This window comes from Exophiala bonariae, assembly GCF_035927105.1.
Source record: "Exophiala bonariae strain CCFEE 5792 chromosome Unknown scaffold_10, whole genome shotgun sequence".
NCBI lineage: Eukaryota > Fungi > Ascomycota > Eurotiomycetes > Chaetothyriales > Herpotrichiellaceae > Exophiala > Exophiala bonariae.
This window is the reverse complement of record NW_027042485.1, coordinates 472,312-494,223: the sequence shown is the minus strand read 5'-3', so window position 1 is coordinate 494,223 and position 21,912 is coordinate 472,312. Positions and strand designations below refer to the sequence as shown.

The 21,912-nt window shown below is 49.9% G+C and overlaps 5 protein-coding genes across 5 annotated transcripts; 3 read left to right on the top strand and 2 right to left on the bottom strand.

Moving 5' to 3' along the window:
• Nucleotides 1-647: 647 nt before the first annotated feature.
• LTR84_001452 (uncharacterized protein) lies at nucleotides 648-1,189 on the top strand (the record flags this gene model as incomplete). The annotated part of the gene is made up of 2 exons (XM_064845076.1): nucleotides 648-710; nucleotides 812-1,189. The coding sequence occupies 2 exons, from the start codon at nucleotides 648-650 to the stop codon at nucleotides 1,187-1,189; spliced, it is 441 nt and encodes a 146-aa protein (XP_064707334.1).
• Nucleotides 1,190-8,899: 7,710 nt separating this feature from the next.
• LTR84_001451 (uncharacterized protein) lies at nucleotides 8,900-9,895 on the top strand (the record flags this gene model as incomplete). The annotated part of the gene is made up of 3 exons (XM_064845075.1): nucleotides 8,900-8,943; nucleotides 8,994-9,025; nucleotides 9,075-9,895. The coding sequence occupies 3 exons, from the start codon at nucleotides 8,900-8,902 to the stop codon at nucleotides 9,893-9,895; spliced, it is 897 nt and encodes a 298-aa protein (XP_064707333.1).
• A 3,401-nt stretch (nucleotides 9,896-13,296) lies between these two features.
• HSP78 (chaperone ATPase hsp78) lies at nucleotides 13,297-15,657 on the bottom strand (the record flags this gene model as incomplete). The annotated part of the gene is made up of 1 exon (XM_064845074.1): nucleotides 13,297-15,657. One exon carries the CDS (start codon nucleotides 15,655-15,657, stop codon nucleotides 13,297-13,299), a length of 2,361 nt encoding a protein of 786 aa, XP_064707332.1.
• Nucleotides 15,658-16,678: 1,021 nt separating this feature from the next.
• LTR84_001449 (uncharacterized protein) lies at nucleotides 16,679-20,009 on the top strand (the record flags this gene model as incomplete). The annotated part of the gene is made up of 3 exons (XM_064845073.1): nucleotides 16,679-16,980; nucleotides 17,043-17,418; nucleotides 17,466-20,009. The coding sequence occupies 3 exons, from the start codon at nucleotides 16,679-16,681 to the stop codon at nucleotides 20,007-20,009; spliced, it is 3,222 nt and encodes a 1,073-aa protein (XP_064707331.1).
• Nucleotides 20,010-20,046: 37 nt separating this feature from the next.
• On the bottom strand, nucleotides 20,047-21,782 carry LTR84_001448 (uncharacterized protein; the record flags this gene model as incomplete). Its single annotated transcript, XM_064845072.1, has 2 exons — nucleotides 20,047-21,534; nucleotides 21,591-21,782. The coding sequence occupies 2 exons, from the start codon at nucleotides 21,780-21,782 to the stop codon at nucleotides 20,047-20,049; spliced, it is 1,680 nt and encodes a 559-aa protein (XP_064707330.1).
• Nucleotides 21,783-21,912: the final 130 nt, after the last annotated feature.

Sequence of the window (21,912 nt, the reverse complement as noted above, 5' to 3'; positions counted from 1 at the left end):
CAATCAAAACACCAACCAGAACAACACCAGTTCTCCAAACCTGCAAGTCAATCAAATATTCTGCTGCTTCAAAGTTGTGCTAATATTACCAAAAGCCTTCACTCTCCGATACCTCGTCCTAGCTCATCAGAGCAGTTGAACAACCCGCAGACACACCCTCACCTGACAGAGTCAGACCATCCCCAATCAATCTTGTCGCAACTGCGTTGTCGCCTTCTCAAGAAAGCTCCCATTTTCAGCCTGAGAGGCAAGCATCGCGAAATCCATTCTAGTCCGCCTTCTCCCTCTGTCCTACGCGTACAAAAGCTGCGGGAAAAGAACAAATCAAAGAGCAAGCTGTAATTGACAGAAGAGAAGCTCTTCGAAGTATCATCAAATCAACTTGCCCACCACCAGTCATTGTCGTCCCAGAGAACTCCCTCATCGAACTCCCTATCAAGCTGAGAGACTGGCATAGCAGATCGCTTGTTCAAGCCCCATTCTATCATCACCATCGCTTGCTTCCACGCAACTCTTCCGTCTCCACACTTGGATCGGAAGCTACTAAATCTACTACCAAAACCGAGGACCAAAAAGACAAATTGTGGTCTTCAGGCATCCACCAAGACAACACATCCATTCAAGAAGACAAATTCCCAGTCACAGCCATGGCTAGCGACCTATCAGCACCTCCAGTGCCTTATACTCGGCTGAAGGAAATCACCGAAAGTGTAAGTCAAATAACCCCAATTTAATCCGTTCCTTGCCCATGTTCTTCACGTAAATTTCTATCTACCTGATACGGACTGATTAATTCCCGTTCATCAAATAGGCATGCGAAACGGCTCTCTCAGGCGTCACCTCCTATTCACACGCAGACACAGAGACATGGAATACCACCATAATCAACAACATCCTTGGAGCTCTAGTCAGTGAAACCACTCAGTCAAGCTCCAGTGGCTCGACACCAGCGCAACCACAGTTCAAGTACGTTGTCAATAGCACCATCATCCAACATGCCGGTTCTACAGGACCAACCACACCAGGCGAGGACTCATCCAAGAAGATCAGCGGTCGTAGAGGCATGCATGCTGCCAGCGGCGCATATTGGAACAATGAGAAGGATGGAATGTGGAGTTTCAAATATCCCGGCGCTGACAGCAAGGGTCTCGACGTGGTAGTGGGTGTCATTTGGGTCTGGGTCGGCTAGAAAGCCTGATGAAGCAATACTTTGTCGGCTAAGGAGATGAGAACCAACATCGGATTACTTTTTCCCAAATTGCGTGTCACAACTACCGAAAGATCGGAAAGCAGAGACGAAATGGGTCGGTGAACCCCTACTTGTGCAGCACAAGGTTAGTAAACAAACCAATGAATGAACGCTGAGCGAATTAAGCAACTTCTTTTTTCTTCGTCCGAGACTCCCTCGACCACAAACGAGACCCCGAGCAAGGGGCCTCAGTCCAGCCGATATGCTTATACCTCTACTAGGCGGTGAGGGGACCTCATTTCTAAGGATCAGGCAAGAACAAGACAGGACAGTAATAACTCGCAACGTTCCATCAGGGGTGTCACGCCAGTCCGAAAATTCCAACGGCTAACGATGCCACGGGCAGTGGTGCCGACTCTACCGCTCCTCGTTCGAACCAGGGGGGCAGAAGACCAGGCAAAGCGAGCGGTTCTCAGAACCTTGCGAACTGGTCGATGGAAGCCCGGGAACCGCTCATGGCAAACACAAACACACACCGATACCGATGGACTAAATGGAAGTGGAAGGTCATAGTTAGTGGTCGCGCCGGGTGTTATAACTAAAGACTTGGGAGATTAAATGCTCGCCCTAGACTCTAATGCTCCTGGTGCATCCCTTACGTGCATCACACTATTTTGTACCGCGACCTTGTTCGGCAGCCGGCATGTGCTTTGAGGAATTGATGTCTCGATAGATGGTGTAAAAAGTTCTCCTTGCGCCGATTCCTGTAGTTGGTGAAATTGATCATAATCGGCACTCTGAGGACACTATTTGCTTGCCGTAGTGTCAGATTATGTACATGTATGTATGACTGTCAAGCTGGTGTGGTAAGTTTCAGCGTGACTTGAGCTGGACTGGGCAGTGATGCGCGTAGCTAGGATCTGAGAAGAGAGAAGTCTGTCTATGTAGCTCTTCATGTGGTTTAGTCGTAAGTAGTAGGGGGCTCAATAGGGTATCTACCTGCCCACCACAGGGACGAGCGGTGGCCAACACCTAGCAGACGGGCATCTGGCCGTCCGCGCGTAGTCTCACTTGTGATCACCCTGTGCTTAGCTAGGGGCAAGATGTCGTGCCAATAATGGCTTCAAGAAAGAGGATGCAGGAACGAGCCTCACATTTCCCGTTCTTGCTTCTTCCTTCATCCCCCCGTGCGCTGTGTGTGGCATTACACTACTCCCACAGGGCACACGTCGTTCGTGCATGCGTGCAGACAGTCAGGCAACCATGTCAGACCCTGCCCAGAAACCCAATGACAACGGCAGGAAGATGCACAGGAGACATGGATCGACTCCCAATGAATGCATTACCTAAATGCAGCTGCGAAATAAACTCAAGTGCGGAACTTCCGACAGGGACGGACGGGAGGTTCGCGGCATCCTATGCCATGTATGCAGGAGGAGCTGTGCTCAAGGGAAGAGTAAAATTGGTGAGAACGGGATTGTGCGCTCTGTATGGTTCGGATCTAATTTCGGTGTGGGAGGGTCACGGTGAGTAGGGAGATCCCTGCGGAAGTATGTGTGCCCCTCGAGTCTGATCATGAGTAGGATTGGACACTTGTTCATTGATCATACCCATGCTTGCATGCACCTACTTGTGTGCTAGGATACCGGTGACTCTGTGACGAAGGGGGTGGGGTTGTTATACGTACAGAAAGGAGACAGCTGGAGGGTCGAGACTCTGTCCGAGAAAGTATGTTGGCCAGGCGGCCAGCGTCGCTGCGATTGATGCGTAGTTCGATGCATGGTTTGAATCATGGATCCGAGTTGCGCCATGCCGACATGGCATACTGACTGGCTGGCCAGACGAGGAGGTCAAGTATCCGCACGAGTGCATGCTGTTCTCGACAGTCTTTGAATGCTTGATCCTTGCTGGTGCTGCATTCGAAGGTGTGCAAAGAGGGACAAAGAGCTCAGGACGGGAATGCTTCAAATGTTCGGAGAACTACAGGCTTTTTTGCTGTACTATCCACTGCACTGATGGTGACGCCTTCTAGTCACAAGGGCTCAGCTCTCCAGAACAGTGAAGAGCTCAACCAACCTCGAGGCGCAAGGTGTACTGATACCTGACGGCTCGTGCTCAAAGTCCACATGTTCTTCCGGGTGTGGCATATCTCGTGCCGTGCCGTGACCGTGACGAACGGGTGGTAGAACAACCAGTTTGCATCGGCCAGTATTCGTGCGAGGCTCGGAAGGTGCTCGAAGCCCTTGCAATCTCCAACTCTTCGGATGGCAGAAAATGTGGTTGCAAAAGTTTTTGGTCCCTGCATGTTAGGCTTTGCCACCATTGTCTTGGTCATGTCATTCACCTTACTTGACGTGTCCAATCCGAAAAGAGAGAAAGACAGAGAGTCGAGAATATGGCGAAGATTGAGCTATTTGGTATACTCAGGGGCTATGCGTAGTGTTTCAAATCTGCTCATCATTACTCAACAGTGGAGAGCTGCATAAGTCAAGCACAGACGTGCTGAGGCTCTAAGCTCCCTGGACTGTACCGTTGGTGGTTCAACCACATGATCTGCATGACTAGTGAGGCTGAGAATGCCACGTTGCATGTACATCAAAGCTGACCAAGTTGAGAGGGTAATTGAAGGTCAAAGTAGAGGACGAATAATCAAGCACCATGAGGCCATAGTTCCGGCCAAACGGTTCTCACTGCGTCCACATCGGAGTATTGCGTCGACATTTACGTACAGACGTTGATCGTCAAAGAGCAGCCCGCTGTAAGCGGCAACGGAGATTCGTCGACAAGGCCGTGTTCCAGAATTTGAGGTAGACATTGGAGCCCAGTAGAATGTTGTTCGAAAAGAGTTTTCCGCTTCTTGAGTTTTTGGTATCATCCAACCGCTGGTGCACTGACACCTCGTTCAGGTTGGGCCCAGGATAGAATCCTTGTTTCGTCGTCTGGTCCAAGCGTGGATGTACCCCAGATGTGTTTGGCATTCGGCGTCACCGAGTGTTTCATTGGAACTGCTACTCTTTCCAGAAACAAACGAAAAAAGAAAACAGTTCTGCTTGCTGCGGTTTGACATCACCGTCCACACCAATCCTTAGTGAGGAAGGGGGTTGACTCGACATGGAAGTGCCCGGTGAGGCCGAACGTTCCGAATGCGAGAAAGGCACGCATGAATTGTCATTGGCAAAAGTTTAATAAAGAGGGTAGAGTGGCTGAAAAGCTTGGTCAATCACAGGCACTGCATCCGAGTCGGGCATGACGTTGGCTAATCAAGTTAGTATCCAAAATTAAGTCAGGCCTGAGGTTGGAATGCTTTTGAATGCAGATCGCTTGTCGAGTCGACCCCGGTTATTCTTTCCTCGGGCTCAAAAAAACCACGCCCGGGGGCATTCGGACCACTAGCATTCCTTCACCGGATCTTTTTATCCTTCGGCTGTTACGGCAATGCAGCTCTAGTAAACCAACAGTGCACAGGCGGTCCAGACTCCAGACTCTGGAAGTAAAAGCTTTCGAGAGTGTCACATAGCTGCGCCAAGCGTGCCCTTTTCCCCGTTTCTGGCTAACAAAAAACGTCATCATGGCTCTCATGCGACTTATCCAAGACTAGAGGTTCTGAAACGGGTGAAGAGGAGCAAGAGAAGAACGCCGCTTAGGTGACGGGTCAACGGTGGTCGAGTTAGGTACCACTCCGTGAGACCCTGTGATCATATTATGGAGTCTGTCTTGCCCCCTCTCTTTCAGATAGAGAGATGCTCTGCTTCGATGGTTACCGATTGAAGCAAGGTTTACGATTTTCTCTGTCAGACTGTAGCCGAAGCGCCATCTTGCGAAGGACTGTCCGTACGCAGTAAGGTGAAGGGAGGATCACCCAAGCGAGGTTGAGCATTCTGTACGAGGAAGGGATCGCCCATCGTTTTAGCAAACAGCCTGCACACGTGAACGTCTCTTCTGTCAAGACGGAGAAGGGCCGAGTGATGGTGATCAACGTCGAATCCCCAAATGTGAGGATATGCATAAAAAATGGTTGTGGGGAGTCCTCAATAAGTTTACCACGAAAGGTGACTTGAGACTGCCTGACGAATTTGGGTCAATGGAGTCTTCGTTGGTCAAGCTGACTAGTGGTTTTGAGTGGTGAGTCTGACGCTACCCATGCTAGAAAGTTTCCATCTGAGCATATGTTCATGAACCTTGGAAATGAGGAGGAATGAAATCAAAGCCGGACACGCATACAGACCTAAGACAGCATGAAGACTGCTTTAAGGGTTGGAACAATCAGTTACACCAACCTCAGCAAATTTTCGGTGTTTTCGGTAAGACCGCAGCTGTCGTTACTCAGAGAGCGGCACCGGGTGCACAAAATTGTGTTATAGGGCTGGATCCGATCCGTGATGAGGAAATTGGTGATCGACTCCAGTCTACTCAGTCGTTGTTGGGGTGCAGCATCAACCATGGGAACTCCGTCGAACAATCAATGTTCAGCCCTTCATTTCTGCTTTCCCGTCTTTGCATTCCCCAAGTACGGAACCATCAGCAAGTAGTAATAAAGTTTTGACGACCGCCGTCTGCAGTTGCACTATCCATAATTCTGGCGCTGCAATGCCAGTCATTTCCTTACCGTTGGAAGTTTAATTGATCAAAAGTTGCCATGTTCCATCCAGACGCGAGGAGTACGAGCAGGTACTTGGTGCACGTGTGCAATAAGTACTTAGGTACCTACTTTTTCGGGGTACTCAATGATGTCCTAGATCAGCCGTTCTTGATGCCTGGATACCAGGTACTAAGGCGTTGTATCAGTTCTAAGCCTGTGTATCCGTACATCAGCCTACAGAAGCCCCAGGCACATGATTGGGACTGTAGGCTAATTGCCGGCAATTGATGAAACGGACTGTGGTGGGATGGCCACGATAAATCAAGAGGATGACTCCGGACCTAGTTTCGAGGGAAAAAAGAACGAACTTTCAGCGGATGTCTGTATTCGTAGGGACGACTCCGCTGAGAACTTACAAGGGAAAAATGGGTATGGTTAGTTGACCTGGATTGGCTCGAAAGAATCGCTTAACCAATGCTGCAGCTGTCAATGATACTCCATTTGACTCGGCTTGGGAGGCAGGTGGGCCAGCTGGGTTCTGACTGCCCCAAATGGGTGGTCCATCATGATTTAGAGGTGAAAAAGAACAACTGAGGTCCAGTACGGAGTACCGTCGTAAGTACCCAGGGACAGGGTTCGTGATGAATGAGGTAGTCGGTACCTCCAGACAACCCATTCTCTCAAAGGAACGAAGCGACCACAGCTGATTTGAGCGGCGGTAACAGTTCGGTGCACGCCGTGCTGCGCAACATGGACCCGCCGACACTTGGCTCTAGGCGTGCCCAGCATTGGTTAACTACCTAGGTACCTAAGTAAGGTAGGTGTGCGTCTAGTGATCAGGATGGATGGTGGGGATGAGCATCATGCTCGTCACCTGCAGTGTAACAAACTTTTCTTGGGTTCTCCGGTAGGTACGAGTAGTTCGTACGGATGCTGGGCTTGCTCTTCTTGACTCGACCATCTGCTCCTGCAACTTGACTGCTGTGCAACTTGAGATTTCTAACTCTGGGTGCAGCTGCAGGTGAAAGCGACGATTAAGGCACGAAGCGTCCCTGTGAGATCAGTGGCTGTGCCCGTTGAGTTACGGATCACCCTGGCGCTGCCAGTCTGCCACTAGGCTTCGAAGGACGACAGTTCAGCGACCGTGTGACAGCCAATCTACAGGATACACTGCATTCGTTCATTCTTGGATGATCAAGAGACATGCGAAGTACATGGCTTCCCCACCATGTTTCTCCAAGTAGAATGCCATCTTACATCCTTGTCTCGATCGTCCAGCTTTACAGGGATCCTACGCGATCTATTGAGGGTAAGCGAAAAATTCTATCGAGCTGAACCTCGCTCCGCTTACCGCGAACGGTGCGACCCAAGCCCACAATTGCTTTTCTTGTCCTGCGAAGCGAACAACAATTCGACCAGTTGATTGCCTATGCAATAAAGGCGAATTGGCAGCTCCAGACACCATTGGGCGCGGAACATGTTTTCGTCCCAGCCTTGGACAAGCGACCAAATAATTCCTCGTAGCTAGGTACTCGGTCTATCCTATTCCCATTTTTGGCTCGCCTGTCTCCGCCATCGCTCTGCTGTCAGGTCAACGACAGTCCTTTAGTTGCTATGTCGCTACTAGTAATGCGCTTGACTGTCCACACAAGTAGAACCAGTCCGTGTAGGTGAGTAATGACGTTGATTGATTAGCTGGAGCCACGTGCAAAACCACCTTGAAAGTTGAAACCAACTTGAAATGCAAACGCCTGTGCACCTCCTACGAGTCAGGAACGAGGGCAAATGCTGTCCGGACGGCCTTTGGTTGCGCGGCTGAGCAAGCGGACCTACCTGGCAAGCCCCTCTAAAGAGGCTGTTCTTAGTGCAAAGCCCAAAGTCACTTACACCAGAAAGAGGAACCCCGTATTTGTTGGAACATGGGCGCAAACTGCCCTTTGACAAGCTATTCCCTTCCGAGGGACCCTGCTCGTCAAATCTGAGACGACTATCCTTCTGGGGCTTGCGGAAATGCTCTCTGCCTCCACTCCGCCAACACTTGCCCATCCAACCTGTCCGTCATTGTTCCCTTTCAAGCCTTTCGCTCACTGCCGAAACGGCGGTCCCGGCCTGCGGATTGCGGCGATCTTGCATCTGACACTGACAACCGTACGAGTCTGCATTATTATTGCCAGTCGTTAGTCGACCTGGGCTTCCAGGGGGTTCGTCCCTCATCCTGGTCCACCTACATACTATCGTACAATGAGTGGTCTGGCGGCTTATTCCACACACACACTGTTGTCTGCCTTTCCGACGGCCATGGCCAAGGGTCGTCCGTCCTCACCTGGTAAAGTTGTGAGCGACCACTCGATTTGGTCCTCGAGTTGATCGTCTACTGACTGTCCATCTCATTCAATGCTTCTCTCAAGCAGGCGAGCTCGTGCTTCTGTTCCGCGGCTGCTCCTAAACAAACCCTAGCTGGGATACTCCGCTGTATCCCTCTTAGCTACAACCTTAACCATCTGTTAGCATCCGTTGGCTGCTCGTCCCCTGCTCCCTTTCGGAAAATATTCAACCTAATAAGAAAAAGTGGAGGCCTCTATTGCGAATCCCTCCCCAAGCCTCTGCTTTGGCATTCGAATCCCTGCTGATCGGTTGAAGTACCGCTCTCCACACATATATGTCACCGTCCACCAAACCTGTGCCCAGGAGGCGATGTCTCACGCTTCCAGTCGTCGCTGAGTGTCTGTCGACCTTTCATTAGCCTTAATTCACTGGCACACCAGCCCGTTGCGCTACTATTCCCAGAATCATCCTCTTCGTCCAATGATATTGCTCGCACGCTTCCTGTCAGGCTTCACCTTCATCTCCCTTTGATTCTGGCCTGATAAGTCTGCTGCATGCTCGCCGTCGCAATCAAATATATTCGGTTTCCTCAGCTCTGAGCCCTGCTGATTCCACTGGAGGACAAGCCACCAACTCAAACCACTATTTCTGCGGATCCTTTCTTTCGCTGTCTGACCTTACGTACTACGGCATTCGCGTGAGTACCCGTATACGTCAATGCACGAACGGCTCCGGGTACTTGAATGATGTCGGTCGCCACAGAGATCATTCATCAAGCCAGTAGTGATCTTATTCAATTTTTCGCCATGTCTGATTCTAATAATGAGTCCAACAAGCAAGAAAAGAAGAGGTATAGAATCTCGCCTCCATCAATCTCGGCCAATGCTGATTTACTGCTAGGGAGTACAATCGAAACGCCCAACGTGTCTTCCGTAAGTGGTCCATGCGCGGGACTAACCTTCCGCAACTAACGAAAACCAGGTCAAAGGCGAAAGGAACACCTTACCAAGCTTGAGGCGGCGCAACGTGAACTCAATAGTGTCCAGGTAGAAGAAGTGGAACGTCTTCGTCGTGAGAATCAGGCTCTGGCTCAAGAGAATGAATCTCTCAAAGCCGCCTATGGTTCACAGGCGAGTTCACCGGGTCCATCTGTCAGCCCTGCCGAATTGAGACCCTCACCCTCAGGCTTCCTTGCCTACGGTACTCCATCTCATACCTTCCTGAGCGGTATAGGAACGGGACATCCCTATGTTGTCAATCCGGTCTCTGCTGCACTACCCCCAGCCGTCTCAACACCGTTACCGCAAACGAACACGGACCCCAGCAACCTGGTGGTCGTCGTTCCCAATAATATTAGCGAGATTCGACGGTCACTCCATCATATGTTTGCACCTCTCCTCGAGATTCCTGTCATCTCAAACCCTCAAAGTCACCTAGCCACTTTGGCGGCGCTAGAGCCTACCTTACCAAGTGCGCTAAAGCCGACACAGCTACAACTATCTACTCCACATCATGCCTATATAGACATGATACCATCACCTATGTTAAGAGACAGACTCATTGCCATTGGACCTGCGAATGCCAATACATTTCTCACAGAGACATGTACGATTGCATGCGAGATTGAGGATACTGGACAGATGACCATCTGGGGAGAAGATTGGCTCAACGACTTTTCATGGGAGTTTTCTGCCAGTGTCTTGGAACGGTGGGGGGGTTGGCTTCTCACCTCTGAATGGGGTCAGAGAGCCAATTTCTGGCGCCGTCAAAGAGGTGTGCAAATATTACCGGGATACGATTAATGTGATGATAGCCAGCGGAATTTTCCTTTTTCAACAAGATCGACCGCTCGTGTAGAGGGTATCTTTCCAGTACAAGCAGGCGGTGGCCTCCATGGATGGAATAGGGTGAGTGGCAACGTCTGGTACGAGACAGGTGTGGCGACTCGTCCTTGGAAAGACAAGTGGGAGGATAGGGACTTCTCCTTAGATGGATGTTAATTGAGCCACAGCCAATGCACGCCAGTCACTTCGGGATCAGTACAGTGCGCCGTTTTGTGCATTGAGTGACTGGCTCAAGTGTTTTAACTGTGGATTCGGTGCTGGTCATCGATTCATGCAAGCTTTTCCTTTTCCCACCTGCAAGCGGTTGTACAACATGTATATCTCAACATGTACTTTCATCCTCCTGTTGCTTTCTATTGACTCCTCACACCTCTATCATCCTATTGCCATATTGGAAGCCTTCAGGCCCTTTTTCTTTTTGCACCGAGGATGACAGCAGAAATGCACCTTTTGTCAGGAATTGGATTTCGAGTGGTCATATTTATCGGGTTGAGTATACAGACCTGTGGCGGACGTACCACACAATTATCATCAGTGTCGTTCAGAGAGATCGAGCATAAATCTTGAAGTGCAGACATCAGGAAAGAGATCAGGTAGCAGTTGCAAAAGCGCAGGCACCAAGTTGTGTTCCAGACGCCCGAAAGTGTTGGGATCTGCACCTCAAGCATGTTTTACGTACATGACCACCTTAGGGCCCCGAACTGCCCGCTGCACCTCTGGCACATGGTATATAATGGGGCATGAACCGACAAACACCATCATTAACATCGAAAACCATTATTTCTCGGATCTACTACACTCTGGGGTAGGTTTGAGCTGGAAACCATTCTCATATTTTACAACAGCGATATCTACAGAGTCGAGGAGGATGTTTCTCCGCTTCAGGAACTGGCCTCGTGGATGAGTTATATCCACCACAGATTATCTACGCACGCAACCCTGGACGCGGGTGCAAGAAACAACCAAACTCTCTCGTTCTGAAGGCAACAAATCAATATCAGTATTGCACTGGCACGCCTTCCGCTCATTGCGGATCAACCATATGACTGACTGAAAATCGTTCGCGGGTGAACAGACATACCATTTGCATGCGGGAATTTTGGCTGTCGGCACCAAACTCATTCCCTCATCCCACAGGAAAATGTTCAGACAAAATTCGAACAGCAACAGACTTGCTATTCCAATCTACTCGAAGTTCATCACCATCAAAAGAAGAAACCATGACAATAAACTGGGATATACAAGCCCCTGTGCACGAGCACCCCGTGGCAGACCAAAGGCTCCTGCTACAGTGATTCAACTGAGAACAGGAAATACGCTGTGGCCTCATTATAGTGCCTGGCACATAATGGAGAGTGACTTTTGCATCCCTGGACCTACTCGACTGGAGGAATTAATAGTCGGAAGCTCGACGACATATGTGACCTCTCCGTCCGACCTCGTCCCTTGATACCACCTGTTGGCCGCCGTACTCGGTACTTCCACATTGGGAGGCGCGTGATGTCGCTGTATGCTGTCACCAACATATCACTCATCATCCATCACCGTTCAGTCCTTAGTCCCGGATCAGGCTACGGTAGACTACACGCAGGCACTTGTTATGAAGTCGATATAATTGATCGAAGTTCGGATCATATCAGACCCTCTTGAACGACCACCAGTACTGAAGAGAGGATTATAATTGGCGGCCAAATGATCGAATGGCAGACACAGTTCTACGTTCGACGAATCGGCAACAATTCGGTCATTGCCGATAGCAGGAAGTCGATCGAAATGGCTGACAACCCTGATTGAGTGGGGAACAGAGCTCTACCTCCCGAGCCTTTTGTACATGCAGTGTCGCCCCTGCCTCCCAGCGCACCATCGATCAAAGACCTATCTTTCTTCGAGACCGCAAGAAGACATCAGGCGACATTCGAACCTTCTTGCTTGGAGCATGAGCACCACCTTCCGTCTAGCTCTTGAGTCACCTTCCAGGCCCAGCTCGTCCACGGCCAGTAACTCTCTGCCAGAAGGTGTTCGTCATATTGCGCAGAAGCTCGATGCTCCAGGCTCCCAGATGAACCGGCATCTCCAACAGCGGTGCATATTTCGATCCTCCCTGGTGCCGTGGCATCGTTCTATCCGAGATTGTGAGACTTGAGACGCCGAGTCGTTGGAAATTCCGGCAGAACTTCGTTTCTTGAATGTTCACTCCTTTCTGCGACCGCCCGAACGTACGTGGTTGCTATCTGTTCTCGAGAATCGTTGTTCGATGCCAAAGTGACGGTCAGATGTCCTGCTCGCATGCGGAATCAATGTCTGAAAGTCGCGGTGTGATTTCTGAACTCCAGTACATCTAATTACAACTCGAACAAACGCCCGAGGAGAAAAATCACCAAAGTTTTGGAAGACCGAGATCAGCAACGTCCCGCGAAGGTCTATATATTGGTTCAAGCGACGCAAGACGTTAAAATGTGACACCGACCAAGAAATCCTGCTGGTCCGCTTCGTGAGTCACGCGGTGCGGTGCGTGAGAAAATGCGGCGCGAAGGATTCCTGGCGTCGAAGTCTGATCCATCAAACATCAGTGATAGGCCTATTGGGATGTCTGACGTTGGGGGCTAAGGCTAAAAGCCCGCCCGAGAGCCAAGGCTCAGCCTCGTGCCTCTCGCACTGGTTTACACCGGGGGTACTTGGGGGGTCAGGTTTGGTGCAGTCAGTCGTTGGCCTTCTAGTGCGTGTTGTGTGGTGTGGGGATAACCACAATGAAGTCCTGGGTATAATTTGGGAGGCAAGCAGGATTCTGGAAGGGATGTTCAGGGTCGATATCATACATGACTAATATACATATATATAATAAGCTGGTTGAGCTGAGAATCCGAGCCAGCTAATTAGCTCTAATTATATAATACAGTACAAATGCAGATAAATATACACAACTCGTCTGTCTCTGATTCCAAGCAGTCAGGATGTCTTATCACTTTTGTCGTTATCTTGTATGCACCGCACCTGAACTGCTCATCACACCGCCAAATAGAATTCCTGGTTGTTATCCATGTATAACACCGCAAAAGGGAGATTTCATATGCCAAGCTTTATGCTATTGCAATTTCATGCCATGCCATGCAAGTCCATGCAGCCACGCTATGCAGAACGCCAATGAGTAGGGAATGATGATGTGGCATCCTGTTATTTAATTTGCGATCCTTGATGTGCGATTTGTTTCGTTTTTTGACACAAATTCTGAGCAACGACTATGGAAAATGTTCGCATCGCAGTATATGGACGTGGTAGAGTACCAGATGTTCGTCTGTCGGGACAAGATGAGGAGTTTCGAAGGCGAACCTTGCGTGGGAATAGAGCTATCCAAACCGCCTTCAAGCGGTGTTGGCAAGCTTGATTTGCAAAGAGTCGCCCTTCTCATCGATCGCCACATCAGCTGTCTCACCACTCTTCAGCTCCCCTCTGATGATCTTGTCCGCAAGTCGGCGTCCAATCTCCTGCTGGATCAGTCGGTTCAGCGGACGCGCACCATACCGAGGATCATAGCCTTTCTCGCACAGCCAGTCCTTGACTTCATTCGAGACACTGATCTTCATCCGTCTGTCGTCCAGACGACCTTGTAGTTCTTTGATTCGAATGTCGACAATATCTCTCAGCGCCGACTTGGAGAGTTTGTTGAACATGATGAACTCATCGATACGGTTGAGAAACTCGGGTGGGTACGACGCCTGGACAATCTCCATCACACCCTTTTTCTGCTCGGGTGTCACATTTTCGGCATTAGGTTCTGTTTCCGTTAAGATATTCGCACCGAGATTACTGGTCAGGACTATGAGCGTATTGCGAAAGTCCACGCGGTGTCCTTGACTGTCGGTCAAGAAGCCTTCGTCCAGAACTTGCAAAAGCAGGCTGGAGATGTCGCGATGTGCCTTTTCGAACTCATCAAAGAGGAGGACCGCGTATGGTTTTCGGCGGACGGCCTCTGTCAATTGACCGGCATCCTCATAACCCACATAGCCGGCCGTCGCACCTATCAGTCTGGAGACGGTGTGTTTCTCTTGGAATTCAGACATGTCGAATCTTACGACGGCGGACTCAGAGCTGAAGAGAAAGTTGGCAATCTGCTTGCATAGCTCTGTCTTGCCGACACCAGTTGGACCAAGGAACATGAAACTTCCAAGGGGGCGATTTTCACCGCTGAGACCTGCTCTTTGCATACGAACAGCATTGGCTACTGCTGTTAGTGCTTCGTCCTGTCCACGAACATGCTCGCGGAGCTTGTCTTCCATTTTGATCAGTTTCTCGACTTCGCCGGCCATGAGCTTGGTGACAGGAATTCCTGTACTTCGGCTCACAACGTTGGCAATGTCGTCAGCAGTTACTGAGTCATGGATCAAGGTCTCCCCCTTTTCAGTCGTCGTCTGGACTTCTTCTCCTTCCGCAGGAAGCTGAGATTCGAGCTTGGGTATGGTTGCGTATTGAAGCTCACCAGCCCTTCCGAAATTTCCTTGCCGTCGTGCCTCCTCTAGTTCGTGACGAGCCTTCTCAAGCTCTTCTTTCGTCTTCTTGATAGCCTCGATCTCGGCTTTTTCACGGTCCCAGATTTCAGTCAGTCGAGTCACCTCTTTGTTCTTGTCAGCAAGAGTTTCTTCAAGCCGTTGTCGACGTTCTTTCGAGGCGACGTCAGTCTCCTTTCGAAGGGATTCGAGCTCGATTTGAATAGTCATGATCTCACGATCTAGACGTTGAATTGGGTCAGGTTTGGATTCCTGTTGTAGTCTGAGCGCCGAAGCGGCTTCATCCACAAGATCGATTGCCTTGTCAGGTAAAAAGCGATCCGTGATATAACGATTGCTGTAAGTGGCAGCAGCAACCAGAGCTCCATCGGTGATACGAACACCATGATGAACCTCATAGCGGTCCTTGATACCGCGTAATATTGAGATCGAGTCCTGAACTGATGGCTCGCCGACCTGAATGGGTTGAAAACGTCGGGCCAATGCGACATCTTTCTCTATCAGGCGATATTCATTTAGAGTCGTCGCACCGCAACACTGCAGCTCACCTCGAGACAGGGCAGGCTTCAATAGATTGCTGGCGTCGATAGAACCTTCGGCCTTGCCAAGACCAAGAAGAGTGTGCAGTTCATCGACAAAGAGAATAACACCTCCATGTGCTTCTTCGACCTCCTTCAGGACTTTCTTCAACCGTTCCTCGAAGTCGCCTCTGAACTTAGCACCTGCAATCAACTGACCAAGATCCAAGGATATTACTCTCTTGTTCTTGATACTCTCCGGCACGTCACCTCGAACTATCCTTTGCGCCAATCCTTCAAGAATAGCGGTCTTTCCGGTTCCAGCAGCACCAATCAATACTGGGTTGTTCTTCGTTCGTCGCGAGAGGATCTGGATTGTTCGATGTATTTCACCATCTCTTCCTATTACGGGATCCAATTTGCCGTCTCGGGCTCTCTGGGTCAGGTCGACCCCATACTCTTCAAGAGCAGGCTTCTCGGGCTCTCCACCGAGATTCATCCGGTGTGTACCACCGGGAGGATGTGGTCTGCCACTTGCATATGTTCGAGTTGCGTATAGAGCAGGTGTTACTGATCTATGCACCGGCGTCGTTCTATTAAGAGAACCCAGTAAAGGTTTCGTGGCCCGTGAGAGCAAAGGTGAGGTAATGGAGCGTGAATTGATTGCTCGGCGAACGAGCATAGACCTTGACGGATTCATCGTCGAGAATTGGGGGGTCGCGTCGGTAAAGCGCTTTGCGCTAAGAACTATTGTTATCGGTGATCAAGCAAGCAGGCACACATCCTAAACCGCGGTGGGAACTGAGGGGAGAGAAACAGAAATACAAATTGTTGTGACCTCAATCGGAGTTTCTGGAAGGCTCTGGGGGCGACGACATGAAGAAATCACATGCCGAAAAAGATGGTATGACCTCCGTCATTACATCCATTTCGGGATTAGTCTTTGCCAAGATCTCAAGGGGTGTGCTTGACCACTTTGGGATTAGTTCTCCATCATCTTGAAATGTAGATTCATGTTCACCCTTCTTTTTGGAGGACATACTACAGGCAATAAGTCAAGATACTGACTACTTGCAACTCGAGTCTTGTTGTCTACCTACAGGTCAATCTACTTGTCGCTTGTACCATGTAACGTATAAGGGAATCTATCGCGCACCGGACTGTTTAGCAAAACTTGGTTCGTTGGTCTGTACGTACATCGGCCTAACCACGTCGCTTATTTACAGCCCAAGTGACCGTTAGCACCAGCATTCGGCGATGCCGGACTTAGCTTTTTCACGTAATCTGCATAGCCAGCTACGGTGAGTCCCTTCAAGTCCAGCAGTCTACCTTCTCCAATTGCTCTTCAACGACTGCTATCTTAGTGGAGTCAATATACCAAGCTTCAGAGATCTACACATGAGTTTGACATGAGGCTGTTTGCGCATTGTGTCTCGATGCGAAGGGCACTACTGCCTATTGGTGCGAAAGGGATTGCTAGAGCTGCTCAGTGCGCAGCTACAGCGAGTTCCATGTTGATCATGTTCGGCAATATCTGGAGTCCATAGGTAGGGCGTCTGAGGTTTACATCAAACAATTCGATATTGTTCTCATCTCAAGCCTGTTAAAATTCTATAAGAATGGCTCGTGCCGGGGATTCTTGCTGTTAACCCATGCTTCGATCTTGCTCGAACCTTTCTTTTCGTGACACAACCTCACGTTCTATTGCCATTATCACAGTAATGTCATCTCAATTCCCACGCAAGCAGCTCCTCAACCATGTCGTCGATAGACGTGCAAGAGAGGAACCTACTGCCATCTACGCTGAGTATCCCATTTCGAGCACAGGATATGAACAAGGATTCCTCAAGATTACCTACGCAGATCTAGCCAATGCCATCAATGGTCTTGCCTGGTGGCTGCACAATACGATTGGGCCTGGCAAGAATTTCGAGACCCTTGCATACATAGGGCCACTTGACATTAGGTACAACGCATTATTGCTAGGTGCAGTGAAAGCAGGCTACAAGGTCTGCCACTTCTGGTGAATGACGAATTACTCACTGAGAGGTTGTACTAGGTCCTGCTGACATCGCCACGAAATAGCATGCCAGCTCACATCAATCTATTCAATCTACTAAAATGTAGTAAGTTGATTACACCAGATCCAAGGCCACAGGCGGTTTCAGCGATAGTAGCCTCCCACAAAATTGAGGCCTTCGAGATACCAACAGTGGCGGAGCTTCTGGAAACTGTTCATCCTCATTATACATACGAAAAATCGTTCGAGCAGGCTCGTGCAGATCCTCTTGTCGTCTTGCACACATCTGGAACAACAGGTCTGCCGAAACCGATCATCTGGAATCACGATTTCGCAGACAGCTGGATGCACTGGGTCAGCCTCGATGGGTCTAGTGGCCACACCAATCAACACACATTGTGGTCCCCTGGAAGGCTTTTCTTTCTCTTTCCTCCGTTCCATGTAAGCTGGCCCTGTGCCGAGTTTCACATATGACATTCTTGTTCGAGCTGACTCTAGTCAAGGCCGCATCTATGTTTGGCTCAATCTTGGGAGCGATCTTTCGACAAACAACAATCATCTTCCCACCAGCAGGTCTGATCCCCTCTGCGCAAGTTCTCGTGGATGGGTTGAAATATACCACTGCGAGCTGCGCAGCCATTGTCCCTTTGGTCGCTGAAGAGCTATCCAATAAACCCGCGCTATTGGATTTTGTTTCCCAGAATCTCGCCTCTATGTTCTATTCTGGAGGAACAATCAGTCAGACAATTGGCGACAAGATCTCAGAAAAGATGAAATTCTTTTCCATAATCGGTACCACAGAGACTGGTCTGTTCCCCACAATATATCCTACCGACCACTGGCCGACTGCCGAATGGAGATACTTCCAATTCAACCCCGAATACCGATTCGAGTTCCAGAGAGCTTCAGAAGGTGAATATGAAGCAGTAATTCTGCGTCACCCTGATCCAGACAAGGAGCAACCTGTCTTCAAAGTGTTCCCAACAACGACAGAGTACCGAACAGGAGATCTGTATGTCCCACATCCTTCGAAGCCTGATTTATGGCATTATCGTGGTAGGGGAGACGATATCATCGTCTTCCTCACTGGAGAGAAGACAAACCCAACTACTATGGAGCAAAGCATCTCAGCCCATCCGAAGATCAAATCTGTTCTCGTCCTTGGTTCAAGGAGGTTCCAAGCCGCGCTGTTGGTTGAACTAGAGGAAGCAGAGACCATAGCAACCCCACAACGAGCGCAAATCATCGAAGAAATCTGGCCTACGATCCAAAATGCAAACGCAGATTGCCCTCGTCATGCTCAGGTCAAGAAATCACACATCATGTTCATCAACCCGGCGAAACCCATGCTGAGATCGGCCAAAGGAACCATTCAACGACGGCCCACATTGCAATTGTACGAGAAAGAGATTGATCAACTCTATGCCGATGCTGAGAAAGTCTCTGCAGTCGATGTCGAAGACCTCGATATATCAGGACTGTCGATCGATTGCAAGGACACTGAGGCAGTTGCCCCATTCCTCTCAGAGACACTAGGCAAATTCATTGAGTCGAAAGACTTTTCAGAGGAAGATAACTTCTTCCTCACTGGCATGGACTCTCTACAGGCCCTCCAGATGACCCGTCGCTTGAAGGCCGTTCTCACCATACCAGACCTGGAGATCAGTACAGTATACGCGAATCCAACTATAAAAATGTTGACCAAAGCCATCGTCGACCTCGCGCACCACGGCCTCACGTCGGATAAATCAGCACAGCTGTCCAGAGTATATATGGTCCAAGAAACAATACAGCATTATACTTCCTTGGTTGACAACATCGTGCAATCCGCGACCACGCAAGATCGCAACAAGAGAGATTCAGGCGTCGAGCTCAATGGTCGAGTTGTTCTTCTCACAGGCTCGACGGGCGGAATTGGCTGTTATTTGCTGCAGGTACTTTTGGCAGATCCAACCGTATTGCATGTCTACTGCCTAAATCGGTCGGCGGATTCGGAAGCACTTCAGAAGAAACGATCCCAGGACCGTGGTCTCCCCACTGATTTCCCCACGGCTCGTGTGACATTCTTAAAGTCTGAAGTCGGCAAGGTGAATCTCGGACTCGACGATGAGGTATATCCACGCCTTCAGCAGAGCGTTACGAACGTGATCCACAACGCTTGGCCCGTTAACTTCAACTTGACACTCCCGACCTTCGCACCGCATCTACAGGGCGTGGTCAATCTACTCAAGCTGGCCTCCTCGACTATCCATGCTGCGCATATCATGTTCATTTCCTCCATCAGCTCTGTCCTGGCGTCCCCTGAGAATCCCATTCCGGAGACTATCATCAACGATAGCTCTGCTCCACTCTCAATGGGCTATGGTCAGAGCAAGTACGTGGCCGAGAGAATCCTCGACCATGCCGCGGCTGATGGCAAGATCCCAAACACCGACGTGACAGTCGTGCGTGTAGGACAAGTCGCAGGTCCAGCCGAGATGCCTGGAACATGGAACAGGTGGGAATGGTTTCCCAGCCTGGTGACTAGCTCGTTCCATCTCGGCATGATTCCCACCTCCCTGGGCAAGGGACGGAACAATCAAATCGACTGGGTGCCGATCGATATCCTCGCTCGCACATTGACTGATTTTGCGCTCAGCGATGTCTCAAGGACAGGGACAGGAAAGGATACCGCAGCAAGAGTCTTCCATCCACAGAATCCACAACCAACGACATGGGATCAACTGAGACCTGTGGTCATTGAGGCTTTACTAGCGAAAACACCAGGGAAGAAGATCAAGGAGGTGTCGTTGAGCACGTGGATAGAACGTGTCCGGGCCGATGCAGGTGCACTCAACACGACTGCGAAACTCGAGGCCATGTTGCATGTTAATCCTGCTGTCAAGTTGCTTGATTTCTATCAGGGTCTTCTTGTCGGGGATGAGGTTTCTGCCATGAATGGCAACAGAGCATTGCAGGAGAGTCAGCATTTGAAGGGCCTGGATGGAATTCGTGCGGATTGGATGCGGAAGTGGGTTGATGGTTGGATTTAGATACGCAATCGTCATTCTTCGAATACTGAGAAATCGATTATATGCCGTGTATTGTATGGGGTTGAATTGACAAATTATTCGTTAATGATCTCCGCAGATATTCATCTTTGAGATGCTGTACCAAGACTGAGATCGACTGCTCCAAAACGGTGTCTCTGAATGTTCGCTGCTCCATGGTGCATTCAGTATCACCAAACATGCGAGCATCGATTTCGGTAGCTAAGATTTGAGGAGCCTCTTGCTCAAAGAGTGCTAGGAAATCTTGGATTGGGCCCGACTCCGTGTTGTCGACGTATGGGTCGAGAGGCAACAGTGCATCGGAGAACAAAATGCGGTATATGTCAAACCATGCATCTACCCGATTCTTGCCAGGCTCACGTCGCTTGATAGCGGTTACTTGGTCTGGAGTCATCTTCTCTGGGAAAGGCGAAGCGATGGAATGACAACGGCCTTCTACAAGATGAATCTCCAGCTGTGCCGCCGATGCGAAAGAAGAGAAACAACGGGGACAATAGTTCGGGGGTCGATTATGTACCCGATTGAGGTGCTGTTTCAGACGAGGTATGTCTCTGGCGTAACAACTCGAGCATCCACGATAGTTCTTTTCCGTGAGGTTTAATTCGGAGTATCTGTAACGCTGGAACTTGGTATAAGGGCATGCAAGAAGCCGGGTTTCTCCTTCCTGTTGACGGTCCTGCGAGCGATTCGGCTTCTTTCCACGCCTTGTATCCTCACCATCTTCCTCATCTCCAGAACGCCGCCGTCTGCGCTCTGGGGGCTGATTTGAACCCTGAGGGTGGCCAGTCGAGGTCGGCGCTGTGCTGGGTGGATTTCCTTGACACGAGCTGCCGGAAGGCAGGTTCGAAGAGCTCCCACCATTATCGGATAGAGCAGATCCATGCTTCTGAACAAAAATATGGACAATTTTTTCAGCCAACTCTGAACGATAATTTGCAAGCGCTTCTGATATGTACTGGTCCGCGGTAGGTAGTCGCTCTCTTTCCAAGACAAACGATGCCTCTCCCTCGGAAGCAAAGGACGGCGAATCGGTCGAAGTGGACCGTGATCGTGTCAAGCACTCGAAACCGAAAGATGGCGCTCTGTTGTACTTTGCCCCAACGTCCTCAAGCCATGAATCAACACCGTCCGCGAATGAGTCCTTGTGGCCTAGCTTTAGTGAGCTGCTGGGATTCGAGTGTCTGTCTGGCTGGATACTATAGATATCGGTCATCCCGCCATTCACAGCATTGAGCGGAGCTTTTGACTGATCCTCGGATTCGGACTTGACTTCCCCAGCATGAAGGCTTTGCTGTAATAATTGCTTCTGCGCCGTTAGGTCCTGTGATTCTTCATGGAATTGGCGACTGATATCATGCTCAGGAGCTTGGCTCTTTTGACTTGGACGTTTTGCGGCTGCATTTGCAGATAAAGTGGTCCGAATAACAAGAGGCAGCGCTGATGAGGGTTCAGAGCCAGAGAGATCCCGGAGTCGTGTAGTCTTCTGCTTCGTATATAGGTCAGGATTCTAATCGACGAATTAGTACCGCGCACAAGACAGGCAAAGTTCACAGCATTACAAACTCTTTGCCCAAATGTGTTTTGAACACTCGCTCTTCGTGAGGGATACAATTCCTCCTCCTCTGCTGTTTGCTGTAATGGTTGCTGCACGCTCTCTCTGTTTGCATTGCCCCCACTCTCTATGTCTCTGTCTCGTGCTTCTTCCTTCTTTCGTGCTCTCTCCATAATCTCTCCCCATGCCACTTGTGTTCTCATCTTCATCAGTTTTCTCTTCCTCTCAACTCTCTCTCTCTCTCTCTCTGTCTGCATACGCAATTGCTGGGTTCAAAGGCGAAAGAGATGCAGTCCATTGCCCTCAGAAGCTCATTGATCGGTTTCAAGCCAA